Source organism: Lagopus leucura, unplaced genomic scaffold (assembly GCF_019238085.1).
Source record: "Lagopus leucura isolate 7727_CA_CO unplaced genomic scaffold, USGS_WTPT01 Super-Scaffold_100016, whole genome shotgun sequence".
NCBI lineage: Eukaryota > Metazoa > Chordata > Aves > Galliformes > Phasianidae > Lagopus > Lagopus leucura.
Genome location: NW_024962270.1, coordinates 13357468 through 13374765, shown reverse-complemented (window position 1 = coordinate 13374765; position 17298 = coordinate 13357468). Strand labels below are relative to the sequence as shown.

The following is a 17298-nucleotide window of genomic DNA, read 5'->3' as shown; positions in this document are numbered from 1 at the left end:
GGTGCAACCTGCACAGGGGCTGCTAACATCTTCAGAACGAGCAAAGCTGACATAAAAAGCCATACTTAGAACTCATTTTGAATGATGTGTAATCTCTGTATCGAAACAGGAAAATCTGTGCCCACTCAGAGGTTCTTCCAATGCCAGCTGGAAGACTCATGCCTCTGCACCCAATGGATTAAACAAATTCATGCGGAGCTGCTGATAAGGCTTTCTGCTTTCCAAGGAAGTTGAACCAGCCTGTTACTCCTGTCGCTTTGCTAACCTGATGCTATGCCAGAGGGTCTTGACAGTGCAGCAACAGGAAAGTACAGGATAGCGCTGTCTTACCTGAGAAGCAGTCACAATTAGGATCAATCTTGCAGTCACAATCTGACGGGGCTCCGGCGATTATGGAGATCTCGCCGTTGGTTGTGACCTGTTGTATGCGGTTGATCTTTCTTTCATCAGTCTCAGCAATGTAAAGAATCCCGCTGTGGGACACAGCGATGGCTCGGGCTGACTCCAGGGTGGAGTGGATGGCCACCTTGCTGACGATGAAGTGGTCGATGCCGGGCACCTGGCAGTGAATGGGGCGCCCTGCGATGATGCGCACACGTCTGCTCTCAGAGATCTGCAGGACGATGTTGTTGTCCAGGACGTACAGCGAGTTGTCCAGCGGGTTCACTGTCAGGTCTGTTGGCCACTCTAACCGCACCTGTGAAACCAAACCACGGGGAGGGCAGGTTCAAAAAAACAATGAAGACATAAAGCAGTTTTGTTCAACCATCTCTGAGGACCATGTCATCTAGGGGATTTACCCGCTGCTGCTGTGCTAGGATGTACCTTCAATTGCGTTTGTCAGAACACATTTCTACAAGCATACCCTTTTTGTGAGATCCAGCACCAATGTGGAGCTAAATTTGATTTCAAAAGTAATTTAGCAACCCCTGAAAGGTATTTGCAGAAGTCCATTAAGGGCGGAACTTTATTATACCTATGCATTCATGCAAATAAAAGCATACACTTTGTGTCATGCAACATCAGCCAGAAAATTCTCCAGGTCTGAATGTTATTGTTTCAAGGTTGCACTCAACACTGGCAGAGTGGGAAAGTTAGAGGTTGTCAATGTCCTAACACTTTAATTGACCGTTAGCACAAAAGGAAAATGACACGGTAGAAGAGCATGACACATTGCCACAATTTATTTACTAAGCCAGAAATGTTAATAAGACTTATGTGCCATAAAATATATAAGCTCATTAATTCTTTGTAATGTAATAATGCACCGATATATCAGACTTCACACAATACAGTAGCCCAGCCATTATATATATAGCCACTTATTTTAGTTTGTGAATTCAGTATTTCTGTCACGTGGTAAGTAAATTTGTCATAGTTAAGGTGAGCTTTTTGCCTTTTGCCATGAAGGTCAAGGTATCAACCAAGCAAAGTTTCCAAACAGCATTGGAGAAGATGCTACAAGAATGACCTCACTGACTTGATGCCTGTCGCATCAGGACATGGAGGAATTCAGCATGTTCCCAGCTGGAGGTGGGCAGCCTGTCACCCTGCAAGACAGCTGGTATGGAGGCTGCTGACCACAGTGTGTTCTTGCAAAGGCTTCAAATTCCTCCTACAGAGAATGCTCTGCAGCCAGTGCAACAGTTCTAGTCTGGGAATGAGCAGCTGAGGAGACCGGTGCTTCTCCCCAGTTAAAGGCTGGTGGAGGATTTAGTTTGCAGCTTGTCTATGGAAAGGTCACAGAACAACTGAGTTGCAGGGATTGCAAGACAGACTATTTTTATCTCAAGATGCTTTGCTTGTTATCTTTTGTGAAGAGATGGCTGCTTTTATCTGAATGGAATTTCTATGGACTAAATATTTCAGTCATCAGAAGAGAATAAATGCCAAACTAAAATGCAATGGTTTTATAGGCACAGAAGCTTCCACTATTTCATGTACTGTTTTTGTTCGTGTTTCCACTGTGCTAATTAAAAGATCTATGAATGCAGAGCCCACAGATGATGATACAATGCTCAGCACTGCAGAATACCATATGGTAGAGTGTGTGGCCATCACAGGCCACCTGCTCACCCGGGGTCAGCTCAGGCACCAGGCTGAAGGCCAGCTTCTGCCTTTTGCAAGCATTGGTACTTCCAGATAATCTCATTTCCAGAGGCACGTTGCTGGTTTGATAATTGATGTTTTAATAAAGCGAGGGCACTGCGGCTCCTGTGTCTCGCCCTGCGTGGTTACGCGGTGCACCACACCATTATGAAGGCTCACAGAGTAATCGAACTCCTCCTCGTGCCCAGTCCATTTCACTAGACAACATAATAACTGGCATTAAAACTAATGCTGCTGGGTTCAAGATCTCTTCTGAACCAAGTGGCAGAGTCCCTCCAAATGATGATAACTGCGGTGAGACAGCTGGAAGCAGATTCCTCCCATAAAAATGCTGAACTGTGTGTCCCACCCAACACGTATGGGCTGCTGTGCACTGAGCTGCTAGCGCATGCCTTCCTCGCTTCAGCTGAGAGCTCGATGGGGCCTGAACAAAACTTCAGGCACATGCCATCCTCTACAAGGCTAGCTGTGGGAAACTTGGGAAGAAACATATCTGCAGTGTGCTTTCAATGCAGAACACTTGATTGCTCTGTCAAACAGAATGGATTATTTGCAATGGCAGACACCATAACACCCCCTTCACAGATCACTCTGCTGTAAAAATAATTTGTGATTAACTGTAACTAGATTATTAGTGGGAAAAACTTTGGGTTGAAACTCCCTACTTTTGCCATAACAGCTACGCATAGCACCTGCCATATCTTAATACCTGGTTTGCCTTCACAGACCAGCCACATTGTCTTCGCCTCAGTGAATAAATTGAATTCCTCCCACTGTGAAGGTATGTCTGGTGTCTTGCAGATAAACAGCGTCTGATCTGGACCAAAACAACTTCTTCTCTGGTTGATTTGAGGCTGGTTTTGTTTATTGAGGTAGAATAAGCTTTATGGAAATGTCCATTTCACTTGCAGCAAGGTGCCTAAAACCTAAGAAGAAGCTGGATCTTAACAGCTGCCATTATCTGCAAGCGCACTGCTTTCATATGGATTGCTTCTGCAAATCTAGCTGCATTATGGTAAAAATAGATCAAATTTAAATTGAGGACATCTAAACAGTTCTGGCTACTAAACCTGACCTCCAGCTAGCTCTCTGCAAAGCTCGCAGAAGGATGACTGCACTCATTCCTGGGTTTAAAGCAGTTGTGGATGTATTAATGGTCTAATTCCAGGCAAAATGTTAAAGCTAGCATGTACCTGTCTAGAGACTGCAGTAAAAAAAACAGCTGCCACTTGCTGCTGGAGGGGAAAAAAAGGCCATGTAGGCCAATTAAAAGCAATCAAACGTATGAACAAATGCAAAATGCAGAATGTTCTGAATCCAAAGAAGAATCTCAGATTTGGAAAGAAATCTGCACTGCTCTGGTCAGGATGTGGCTTCATGGCATTAAAGGAGTGTGAGCTGGGGCTGCTGCTCACCCCTCATCTGCCCCTGCAGTCCCCAAAGCAGTGCTGAGCTTTCCCTGCTCCTGTGGTGTGTGGGTTCAGGAACCGTGTCTGGCTGAAAACTAATCACCTCAATCAGCTTAAGCTGAAGTGTAAGTGCACCCTCAGGTTCACTGTTACCTTGAAAAGTCACCGGTTGTTTCTTTTCTTTGAAAGCAAGCTGCCCTCTGGCAGGTTTCTGTGACCAAACCATCAGTTGTGCTGCGTTCAAAGCCAATAAACATATTACAGAGAAGCACTTCAATTCTCATCTGATATGACTATGCCTATTAAAAAGTTTTTCCAGACAAACACTCAGTTAGGGTTAGAATATTAAGTCAGTTAATATACTTTTTAATCTGAAGCAGCACTTCATCTGCAGAGTCCTCTCCTATAGACGTATATTTTTCTTATAATTAAAAATTGAGCCAACTGCCAAGTGTGTTTGCTTATACCTGATGGGTTTTTATTTTTAAGCAGTGCACAGAAATGGCTTTGCAGATTATCCCATTATGAGCAAAAAGATAAGATTTGTTCAGCGGCAGTCAATACCTTACTTCACACATTGAAATTTTCAGGTGACAATCTTGGTTTGGTTCACTGGAGACTGAGCGTATGCAGTGGAAATCACTGTGTAAACAAGTGAACCCTTGAGCAATGAGACCTTTTGCATGTAAGTATTAGCATGCCAGCTTCTCCAGGAGTCCAGCATTTAACTGTCAGCATAAGGCTCCAGCTATAGGTAATAATCAATGTCTGGTTTGAGAAGTGCAAAATTAAAACCCACTGGCCTGGCTTTCTAACAGGTTTTTTTCATGTCAAGTGTTCTGGAAAATACAAAATGCACTGAGATGGCTTTGACTTAAATACCTTTTCATGGGGAGATCTACATTTAGGTAGTTAAATAGCTCTCAGGCTTGAATGGTTGGTATATTTTCTTTCTTGCATCAATATGCATGTGCCTGTATAACCATCTGCCTATCTATCTATCTGGTTGTGAAAATCTTTTGTGCAACAGAACATTGGAACTAAGTAAATACTGTGAGTTTTTTGCAAAGTAGCACTCACATCAGCACATTCACCCATACACCTCTTAAGCACACAGAGACACACATGGACACATATCAGTGTTAGCAAAGAGTACCATTTTGCTTTTTGTTTTGACCACACGACCAAAACATTCTGCACAACATTTTACAGCTGTGGCTTTTTTGGTGTTACTTTACAGAAATCAGATCAAAAACTGTTTTACTGTTCATATCAAAACAAGAAAAGTAATGAGGGAAAAACTTATCCTTGTCCACAGATGCAGATTTCAATTCACATGTTTGAGATGCTGGGGTAAATTTCACTGGGGTAAGTTTAATTTATCGTGGGTTAAAAGCAAACTGCATAAATCCATAGAAAGTCTTCACAGTTGCTTTGATTTCTTGCCATGCACTGATTGTATGTTTTGATTCAATTTCATGTAGTAGCACAAAATTCATGCCAATTGGTTCTGATAGTCCTGACTGATGGATTACTTCCTATCGATACTGCTCAGCCTCAAGCATTTCTATTTATGCTAGCTTTGTCTTTATTCTGCTCTATGACACGCATTTGCAGACCTCATCACAGCCTCCTCTATATTTCTCTTTTGCTGCTAACCTCATTCTCTCATCTCTTTCTCTCCACACTCACTTCAGATGTTGCTTCCAGCACAGCCATGTACGCACCCCACTGCTATGTGGAACAGTATTTTCCTCCTCCTGCTGAACCCCTTCTTTCTCCTCCTCCCCTGCGTACAAAGGCTCAGAGAAAGGACTTGCTTAGGTGGGGCTCTAGAGGTGAACACAGCTTACAAGGCTGGAGGAGCCTGCTTCTGCTTCCCTGAACTTTCTACACAATGTCTCACTATATATATTCCTCGCTATTTCCTCACAGTTGACAAGCACTGATATTTTTTTCATCATTTTCTGACAGTTTGCTCTCACTTCTGGGCTCTCTCTTTTGTTGACACTGACACTGTCAGCGTATCTCCTTCCTTAATGGCACAGAGACAGAGCTGTGCTCATGCAGCCTGACACAGGGAGCACTTGGCATGGTGGGATTACAGCTTCCTCCCACTCGGAGCCAGCCTTTGTTTCCCATGCTCCTGACGCTGCCTACTACAAAATTCAGAATTATGCAGTTCAGCTGTAGCGGTCCCTGCTCTAAACTTCACAAACGTTGCTCTCTATGCATTCATCGTTCCCCAGTGCAAAATCCAAATAAATGAGTTTAGCAGCCTAACGACCGCTGTTTGCTGCTCTAGGCTAGGCAAGCAGCTGTGGCACATTGACAGAAGCAGCTCGGAGCTCTGAGACTCTGATTCCCTGGGATCACAGGGTGGGCAATGCTTCCCCCAGCCTGCCCCTACTCTCGCTAATTTCCAGTGGGTGAGGGCCCAGCAGAGGAGTGCAGAGCGAAGGCACACACCACCAGCCTTCAACACTCCTCTCTGCTTTGCTTGCTGCAAGCTCCACTGTTCTCTTTCCAGCTCTCTTCCATAATTTCTTTTTTATGCTTTTTTTTTCCTACTTGACATCTTCAAAGACTGCATGAGGAATCTTGGGTTGACTAAATCGATAGGGAAGTTGATTTCTACGGGGACAGGTTTCACACTGTCTTTATTTAATAACAGACAGAATATTATCTAGAAACACATAAGCCCATTGACTATGAAGATCAATGGGACTCAGATTCCTAAGCCATTTAAGTCTGTTTAAACATAGCATCCATGGTTTATACAGGTTAGGAAGAAAATACTTCGTTAAACACCCAGAAGGAATTACAGTGTTTCAACCAGGCTGGTGCCTCTGAGAGGAGGAATTTGAGACTCTTCACTTAAAATGTCTGAAAATAAATCATGAATCTTACTCAAACTTGACTCCTTGCAGAAATCCTTCTGTGAGAGTATTATTTACATTCAGTAGGTACTCACAAGAAAACCCATCAGAGAGCCTTTGAACCTTGCCTGACACTGTAAACAGGCACTGATTTTGTCAACTGAGGGTATTTGTTACTGCTGTGATGCATATTTGGACATGCATTATCAGATCATGCCAGAAAAGCACACAGAAATAAATTTTAGGACTAGTGCTCTCAAGTGAAATTCAAGACATTTTCAGAATGGTTCTTGATATCTCTAGCAAAGTTTTCAATCTCTGGATCTCAGGCTCTCAGGAATTTCTCAACTTAGAAAGCAACCACTGACCTCTTCCAATTCGCTCTATTTCTGATGTATCTTTCATGAGCAATTCAGTGCTCTTATTATTGTTCACACTAACCACCAAAGACATTGGCTTTGTTGTTTCCACTGACGTGGACTCAGAAATCTAACTGAACTGGCAAGTATAATAGAAGAAAGAAATACATATGGATGGAAGACCTAGAGGGTTTTACATCATATCATGACTTTCTCCAGTTTTCACCAGAGACAGCTACATGCTGCTCAGTTTTCCATTTTGCTTTGAGCAGTTGATTGAATGGCTATTGAGTGATGTTCAGACATTTATGATTTTCCTGCAATGTGACCTACATTGCTAAACTTCATAAATTTATCCTCTAAGGCAGTGTATCATTTTGCATGCCATACCCATCCCAAAGGAATCTATCAGCAGGAGATGAGGCCCAGTTTGTACACGCCGAATGTCCTTCATACATTTTTAGCTAATTTGTTTGCAAATGTGTGTGTTATTGTCAGCGTAACATACTGCATAAAATGGCGCTCTCTATCATCCTGTTTGCATTTCTCTGTGTCCCAAACTTAATAATTCACAGCCATAAACATAATCTCTGTATGGCAGGCTACAAATGGGTGCAACCAATTTCTGTCTTGACATCTGCATTTTTTTTTTCCTGCACTGACACAGTATCTATTCTCATTTTTGCTCATGAGGAACAATGGTAGAAAAGATGCCAAAGCAAAACCAGTATCATGAAGAGGGGAAATCAGACACTCCTCCTGCCATTTTATTCCTGAGGCTGCCACAGCTTGCTTTCATTTGACTTCAGCAGCCTGTAAGATAACTCAGTCCTAACAGTAATACTGGAGATATCACTAATTCCTCCAAAGCAACACTTCCTGGTGCTAAAACCTTTCCAGTCCTTGTTTATAACTAGCAGTGAGACCCAGAAGCATGAGATAGCAATGAAACAACACTCTCTAGAGTTCCCTCATGCTGACATGCTTCAAAGCCCTGCCCTTTGTAAGCAGTTATTATTACAGCATTGTTTTGACACCATCTACAGACTTCCAGGTTCCCCTTAGCACCTGGAGCAATTTGCACACCAGAAGTATTGCCATGCTGGCTTTTCTGAGCCTCCTCCCCGTGGTTACCGTGGTGCAATGCTTTCCCACATTTGCTTATTATAGTTTCCAATGCAACAGTTTGCCACCACAGAAAATTTCAATGGTCCAACATAGAACTGAATACCCATTTCCCTTCCCCCACCCCCCCCCATCACTTACGCACTGGTATTATTCCTGTAATTTCTGTATGCTTTCTTCTGATCTGCTATGGAAAGACCAAAATCTCAAAGACCAGCCCTCACTGACCAGCAGGGTGTGATACATCACTGCAGGAAGCACACCATCATCCCTGGTGACCATTGCCTTCCACACTCTCCTATACAGAAGCTCCAGACTTGGTCTCTCTCACCCTAGCACTGTGCAGTGTTTCCAGATGCTCAAAGCAGAATATGCTGGGCAACCTGAAATACTTGGAATAGAGACAAGACAGATCCAGCTGAAATAATTCACTTTTTACAACATGCAAAATTTGTGCTTTTGACTCCACAGATTGTATTGGATTGGCTGGTGAGAGGAGGAGAGCAACACACACATTACCAGCCCTGCCAATCCTAAGAAACGGTGGAACAGTAACCCACTCCATCCAAGCACTAATTTCTTATATCATACATGGTCCTTACATCAGTGGGTGTGGATGAACAACTGGATTAAAATAAAGGAGGGACACTGCCTACTTGGCTTGCTTCTGCATGCTCCTATCAACAGTCACATTTCCTCCAGGTAACTCCAGGTTGACAGGGACTGCTTTACAATATCTGAACAAGTATGGGAGCTCTGCAGGGTATATAAAACCCAAGAAATATATAAAAGTATATAAACAAAAGTATATGTATACATACTTGCAAATGGAAATATTTCCATATGCATCTATAATATATAGTAAGTATAAATTTATTCTTCATGCATACATTTTGTTCACTACATCTCCTTAACAGCTGAAAAAGTCAGATACAGTCATCAATATAACTCAACCCACTGCAGGCTCTCACCAACCTGGCAAAGCTGTGCTACCAATTCGCAGCAGTGCAGTTCAGCACTGCTGACACCCCTGCCATAAATATCACCATGTTCTGTCACACTGAAACCATCTTTAAACAGGAGATATAATCAAAGATGACTTGTGCATAAGGACTAAAACATGCAGCAACCAGAGACATCAGTTGCTTAGGAAATTGCAACAGGAGGTCCTCAGTGCTGGCCAGCCCTGCTAGCACCTGAGAGCACTAACATGGCACTGAGATGCTACCTTCGTGCCAGCACCCAGATCCTGTAGACATTACTTACTTTCTCCAGTCTCTCATTAGGAAAAAAAAAAAAACAAACTAAATCTGTCTCTAGCAAAAAGTAGGGTAAAAGCCATGAAAGTGCTCTGCCACAACTCCTCTTTGCCATGGGTCACATGAAGCGTCCAGTGCCTCCTGCCTCGACAGCCAAGGAAAAGGCTACAGGTGCTGAAAGCTGATTAAAATGTACATAGTATTTTTACTCAGTAGTAATGCATTATTTATGGCAGGTAATTGAAATAGATGGCTGTTTTGCAGGTGACCAATAGAAAACGAGCACTTGGGACTTTAAGGAAGAAATTGGAGCGTTTCTTCACCGCATGGTATCTCACTTCTATGAGTAATATTTCAAATCCAGTGATAGAATAATTTGATTAGAATATAAATTAGGTGTGATGAAACCATCCTGCTCTCTGTTTGATATTCTAAAAATCACATTATACACCTACAAGTTTGATTCATGAGCTCTCACAGATTCTTTTCCACCTGAGGTCCTAATCCTATGAGACTCCTTTCTCTCAGTCCCTGTTAAAGAGAGGCCACTTAACCTCTCCTCTACGCCCAGGAAAATATTATTTTATCCTCTACCTGAAGATACCTTTTTGAAGAGGCTTTCAGCTTGGTTTTGCTTCAAAATATGAATACTAGCAAAGTCTTTTCCTTGCAAATGCGATTATGACTGGAATTATTTTGTATAGGTTTCTGGTTACAGGGACTAATTATTTGAGCAAGGGCTTTTCTGGATGACTATCAGCTTTTCTGGACTACTTCATATATCCAAAATCAGAAAAAAAATAACAAAACAAAGAAAGCTCTGACCATCTCCTGTAAAGGAAGACCACAAATAATTAAAGATCCTGTAAATCATCATTTTAGCTTTAATGAGCTTTAAGTTCAGTGATTTCAAGCACACATATAATACCTGCTTCTGCAAAGCACCAAAATGGACAGCACAGAGAATCTGCATATTTTAGGTGCACTAACTACACTTAATTAGAAGACTGTATCAAAAGCCTCACAGAGATAGAGGACTAAAAGCAGATCAAGAGCAGGAGTAGTTTTGCTATAGGGAGAACCAAGCCTTTGCTTTTTGATGGCATGTATCTCTTTAACAGAGTAACAGTACTAAACACCTACCACTAAAATAAGGCAGCAAGAGAGCATTCTGTGCTTTCTGCTTTTATAAGAATGCAGTTTATACTGTCATGTTTATAGAGAAACACCTACAGGAACAGTATGTCTTCCTCCAGCCTGCAATACTAATTAATTAATGGGCACTTTGTAATCCTGTAGTTCGTTTGTGCTATCCTACTCTCACCCTGGCTTGAAAGCGTTCAGCCTGGAATCCATTTGGCTTTCATGCCGGTAGCTTGCTCCCTCTGCTTCTCACCCGCTCATCAGATCATGGCTTTGTCTTTGTATTTTCCTTTCCTGCTTCCGATGCACTCAGGGAGAGTCCTGTTGAGGCTGCTTGCTCCGATGAGCAGCCCTTCATCGCTGCACTCAGCTGAGGTCACTGTGTCCTGGGAGCTTTTTGTTCTGCTCAAAAGGCATCCACAATGCCACTGAAGCGTACTGTGCCTGTGCAGATGCTGGTGGGGAATGCCTGCAGCATGTGTGACTGCGGGAGCAATGTCAGTGTTTGCATTTTTGAGAAACAAACTACATTTTAAAGTGATTTTGCTCATCTTCACTCCTGCTTTTCAGCATTCTTTTCTGTTTGATGTGGGTCTTCAGCAGAATTACTGCTCTCTCCTCTCTCCTACACATCATTTGTTCAAGGTAGGCTGCCCAGGATGTGGCACTTGTGCCACGTGTGGGTCCGTGTCTAGTCACTCCCCTTTAAACCTTGTTCTAGAAATGTGCCTTTTAATTTGACCTATGCAAGCAAATTGCCTACATAAGTAACACTGACACATTTTTATGAGGGAGCAAAACATTTTGCAGTGTCACTGAAGTTTATGTGAAGCAACACAATATAGATGGTTCCCTCACATGGAGAACTGCTGAACAAAAGCTGATGAAGTGCAAATGTCAAGAAAAAGTCTTCAAACCAGACCTTTCATTTTGCAACACAGCAGTGACAGTTATTAACACCATCAATCAGGCCGGAGCTATTGCTTTGGCACAGACTCATGCCTGCTGGGACTGACATCAGCTTGAGAGCAAGGCCATGGTTTCAGGCTAAGAGAAAGCTCTTGGGATTCATTTTCTGTTTCCTTGCAAACGTTTAGTCTCTTCATTCGCAGGGAATGTGCTCAAGATTGGTTTACGCTGTTCCAAAAACTAACTGCAAAAATATAAATGACTCGAGGTTCAGAGTGGTGGAAATTCAGCCCACATATTTCTCATGGGAGGAAAGATAGGAGGTGAAATTGCAAGATGGTAGAAATACCTGCTCATTCCCTCCTCGGCTCTCACCAAAGCAAGGGAGGCAGAAGAGAAAGAAAGCTTATTGCTCAACCGGAGCTGAAATACGTTTCCTTTGACACAACACCTCCCACCATGTCAGTATAACTTTTAGGAACGCTGGATCTAATGAAGTCCAGTTTCCTAAGGACTTGTGTCTCATGGCTGCCTGACTTGGGAGTTTAATAAAATCCAAGCACCAAACGAAGCTCTTCCTGTGAATGGGGCATTTATTAGATCCTGAGTGGATTCTCTAGAGTTTAATAAAAGAAAGCCCGTGCTGCAATATTTCCTTTTGAAAGGGCACTTTAGGTCTTTCTCCCGTAACTGGATTAATATTTTGTATGGGACTTGTAGGAATTTAATTGCTGTGAAGGCAATTTTCCTCTGCAAATTTGTTGGAAATCAGCCAAAGATTCTGGTTTGCTGTATATTAGTGAGCTGAATATTTATGCTCACAGATTGAGGGAATACTAGCAGCTCTTCTTGATATTCTTGAAAAATATTTTACCTTAAAAGCTTAGCCCTTGTTCATGTGGCAATATTCAGAGTTCTGGGGTCGGCATTTACAAAAAGGATGACGAGCTCTACAAAGGAAGATACTGGATAGCTGACCTTAATGTAGGTAACCACCAAAATTTTGGCACCCGTGGCGAGTGCTGAGTGTAAATACTCAGTGTAAAGCATGTTCACAGATCTGGTTAAGACATGCAGCTTTCTTTAGATTGGCTTCTCATTAACAAATGAATTGCACTGCGCTGAGAAGTCACTCAAGCTAGCTTTGCACACGCAGAAACAGAACTGAGGAGACCAGAATACCATATAAATACCTCAGCCTAATGTCCCGTTCCTTCTAAATTCAGATTAACACCCTCAGAGTGAAGTATGAGATCAAAGCCATTAGTCAAAGCCGGGTAGTTTATTTGCCACAACTCATAATCTTTTCAACCCCAGCTGTCCTTACCCCCACCCCTATCAGTTATGAATACAAAATTCTCTCATAAGAATGAGAAAGCACTGAATAACAAACAGAGAGTGATTAGAAAGATGTGTTTCTGTCAAACCTGATATTGGAATAAATGATTAAACACTTTCATAATCAACTCATATATTAAAGTGAATGCCTTAAAGTGAAAGCATGTCATTTATAGTAGTTTTCACAACAGGCAGTTATTCTATGTGTTTACTTCAAGAGTACATTTTAGTATTTCAGTAAATCAAGATATATTGATTTTGAGCAAGTTGTTGATTTTATTGTCAGAGCAAATTTAGCTTTGAGAATTGATTTTATTTGCCTATTTCGTAAGTCCCGCTAAACACACAATTTGTGAGCAACCCACACTCACTTGATGTAAATGCCACTTGTAATTTAGCCAAAAAACTATCTAACTGAAGATGGCCAAATTCATTTTTCATTACTGTTGATGCCAAGCTGGAATAAACTCAGTGGTCTTGCAAGGACACAAAATTATTTTGACTAAGTGAAAATATCCCTTATTTTCTTAGATATAATTTCAGATTAACATGTTTGACTTCAATGGGGTGTGATTATTTCTCAGTTTTCTGGTTATCAGCAACAATTTTGAAAAAAAAAAACCAACACCCTATCAAGCCAATTTGATAGAGCTACTTTTCAGAACACGCATTCCGGGTATTCATTTAGCATCTATGCTTTACAAAATATGTGAAAATACTCAAAATTCTGGATTTTGCGAAAAACTTCAGCAAGAAGAAGCTGTTAGGAGCCCACAAAATAAATGTTCCAAACAAGAAATGCTTCCTTAAGCAACATGTACATCTATGCTGCAGACTGCTAGCAGCGTTAGTTCACCTACCAGTGACAGAATTAGACAGCAATTACTACTGCAGCTTACTTTGCTGCTTTCTAGGTTTAATTTAATGGCTGATTTAATATGCCATCATTTATTTTGTTGTTTCGAATATTCACTGACATGCATTCTCAATTTATCTGAAGATTATCTCACTGTCTGTGATAAGAAAGTATCTCCATTTCCCAGAATGCTGAAGCCTTTGCAAACTTTTCAGAAATTTGTTGCAACAGAAGCCTGTAGGTGCTGTGAAATGGCAGCACAAGGCTTGTTCATGGAGAAAGAATTGCCTTTCTGCTTCTATGGAAAGAAGACCTTATCCCAGCTGAATGCCCATGCCCAAAAAGCAATACAAAGAAGAACTTGCTTTGTGAATGCATCTTCTTATCTATGATACTGCAGAAGTTTTTTTCTCTTTCTCTCTACAGTATTGGGCCTGTATTACCTTGTACTAAGGTAAATCTGTTTCCAGCAAGTAGCCAGCCCACCATAAAACAAGATTTTAGGGGACAGAGCTATTTACAACTTTGGTATGTTTGATTTCAACCTGAAGAGTTTTACCTTTTCAACTTCATTTTCATGTTAAAAAACAAAGCCATTTTATCTCCACATTTGCCAGACCCCCTGTTGAACGTAATTTGCTAAAGGGTGTTTGTATTTTTTAAAAAGGAATACAAAACCATCAACATGAAGCACTGCATTTCAGATTTAGGGAGGCATTTTGTTACTGAGCAAAATGAGGGAAATAAACCAAAATTTGCACGTAAATACACACTCACAAGTTATATGACCAAAAAAGCAGTTATGTGTACAGCCTCAGACGCGTATCACAAGGAGGAGGCAGGGAGCAGACAATGCACCTGGCTCCATGCCATGTCCCTCCGAGATCTCTAATCTGGTTACTGATGCCCCAGGCATTTGTTGTGTGTATCCAAGAAGCAAGCAAACGTGCTTCAGGCAGCAGTAAGTTCCATGAAGCATGGCTCCTGCCAGCAGGTCTGCAGCAATGGAGCGGAGAGTCAGTGCCTCCAGCTGTGGAATACTGGTTGCTTCAGTGGGTTCCTGCTCATCATCTGCAGGACTGGCTATCCTACAAGACGAGGTGCCGGAGCAGAAGTCAAGGTGCCCAGAAGCAACATGTCCTTAAGACAACTACTAGGCTAGTTTAAGCTTGGGCTTAGCACAGCTAACTCAACTGACCCTGTTGTTCTGCTCTACATGGAACAGCTACATATCTACTGAACCAGAGAGAATAAGAAGGTATATATATCATTTCCCTGTCCTGCATTTTCAAATGCTTAGTGACATGTAAAGTGGAACAAGGACACTATCTTCAGTTTTGACCCTAGTAATACAATCCTCTGGTGCTGCTGTGACGAGAGCACTATATTCCATTGTTTGTCCCTGTGAAATCTGATTAAAAATATCCAAGGCATTGACTCCATATTCCACAAGTACGTTTTTACTGCTGTAATTCAAACTCTATTCAGAATCCAGGAGCAAGTTCTTACCCCTGTTATTTCTTACCACTGTTACGCAGTATATTTTAGCTGTGATTTTGCAATTGTGAAAGACTGAGGGAAGAGCAGGGAGAAAATGAAATGCAAAATCAACAGGATGGCTGTTGTTAGCTTTCACAGTCCATAATATTCCCTCTGTGTGCTACATGAATGCCTCAAGTTTTCTTCAAGTACTGCTTTTCTGTTTTTCCCCATGTTGAAACTGATTAATTCAGGTTTTTATTGGTATAGGGCAATTCCTTCCTTGTGCTACCTGTAAGGGTGGCTCACTGACTAGTCAGGAGTACTATTTATGTTTCTTCATGATTATCTAGATATCTTTTTAGTGTAAACTAGAGAGACGGTAAGTGTGCTTTAGTTCAATTTCTTTCACTCTGCCCTGAAAAGAACTGAAAAGCACTTGGAGAAACAGGCTGAAAGGCAGCAACTTCAGTACACTACTGTTTTGTAATTACATACTGTAATGCTCTTCCATGATTTAAAACAGATGTCAGCAGAATATATATTTTTTCCATTTAGCAGTTCAAGCAAATTAGTCTGAATACTGGACTAAAGGAAAGTACTCTAAACATCCCATAAACTCCTAGGAAGCTGTACCTGAAATTAGCTAGCAACTTTCTAAAGCAGCAAATATTCATTATATACTCCCTACACACTCACATGAAAACTCCTGGATAAAATCAAACACACAGTTTTGCATTTACATAATACACCTTATACATTTATATAATACACCTTGAAATAATAACGTGAATGAAAGATTCACTCCACACTGTGCAGTTCAGAGTTACCTGATTCACCTGGCATATTCTGATATATAATCCTCCTACAAGAAACCAATTTTTCTGTCTCCACAATGTGCAGAAGAGTGACAAAACACACAAAAAAAGAGGTGTCTACCTGAGTGATGTCCATTCCAGAGTCACAGCTCAATGGCTGGGTTGATGTGAGGCCGTTGGAACCTATTATTGTTGTGATCACGCCATTCTCATCAATTTTCCGAATCATGGTACCGTCAACAAAATAAATAAATCCATGCTTATCTATAGTGATACCTAGATGAAAGGAAAGGGGGAAAAGAAAGTGTTAGCATTGACATTTTCCAGATTAAAGAAATATTTCCTCTCCTCTTAAGGCCCTGAAAATCAGATGATTAAAATGAGTACGGCTCAGTTTTTTTTCTACCTATTACTTATTTGAGGCTTATTCAAATTGTATATGGAAAGATCTTATCCAGACATCTGACTGTCTCTGACTCACAGAAAGAAGGAAAATATAAGGAAGAAACAGAACAAAGCACCAGATGCTTTTCTTGTCATATATATAACATAAAATTATGCTCAACAGCTTCATGGCCTTCATCACAGAGCGGGACAAGATCAGCTTTTCGAAAACCTTATCTTGCAGTTGATTTTTCTTCATTTTCCACTTTCTTAATTCTCATGCAGATGCAATTTTTTGTATTACTGCATTGTGTGACTTCCTGGAGCACCTGAACAAGGAGGAAGCACCAACAGAAAGCAAGAATGACTTCTGCAGTGCAGGGGCTATACATACTAATGGTACAAAATGGGCTCTGCTTACCAGGTGGAAGGAATACCTGTGCTGCAGAATGTACTGCAGTGTGGTGTTGCCCAAAGCACAGGGTCACCTACTGGAACCAGTCTCATGACAAGAGTGGCTTCAGCAAGAGCTGGTGCTGCTGGGTCTGCATTAGCTTTAGCATCACTACACTGCAAAGGAGAGATGGACCCTGAAACAAACACGAGGGCACTGCAGAGTTCACGGTCTTTCCATGTTTTCTGTATTTCACTGGGGAAACTGGAGCACAGAGTGCTTGCTGCGTCCCACCAGCAGCGTGTGGTGCCTCCCTGTCACAACCCATGCCTGACCCTGGTCTATCCCAGTCTCATATTTTTTCCTCATTTCTCCCTGCATTCAGTATTTGTCAGACGTTCCTATATTGCGCAAAATGTATGTAGGATCTTTCTTTCCTGAAATGTTGAAATAGCTAGAAGAGCACTTCTATTCAATGTTAGGTTTGTGAAAATACTAAACCTGCTCGATTTCTTGCTTTAAACTACTTCATAATTTCCCATTAAAAGTTGCATAACTTGCAATTATAGCAGCTGCTGTGCACAGCCAAGCTATTTTAATAATGAATTTATGTTCTGCTACAGAGAAATGAAAGGCAGAGGGCTTGAACAGATGGTTTGGACAGTGGCTTATATGGTTCTTGATTTTTGTCCCCTGCATTTAGCACAACTGAAGGCTGCATGTTCTCTGAGTTTACAAAATACTTGTCTGCCTGCCAGCTAAGGATATCAAGCAGCAATTCCATGCACCATTATGTAAGAAAAAAAAAAGAAAAAAAAAAAAAACTTTACCCCCATC

The 17298-nt window shown here is 41.4% G+C and overlaps 1 protein-coding gene across 1 annotated transcript in view; it reads right to left on the bottom strand.

The window, feature by feature from the left end:
• TENM1 (teneurin transmembrane protein 1) overlaps positions 1–17298 on the bottom strand; it is a 237641-nt gene that overhangs the window by 22427 nt on the left and 197916 nt on the right. Inside the window, exons 22-23 of the mRNA XM_042876489.1 lie at positions 15805–15959; positions 331–697 (exon numbers count right to left, since the gene is read on the bottom strand). Coding sequence (XP_042732423.1) covers positions 331–697; positions 15805–15959 — 522 coding nt within the window. The remainder of the gene's footprint in view (positions 1–330; positions 698–15804; positions 15960–17298) is intronic.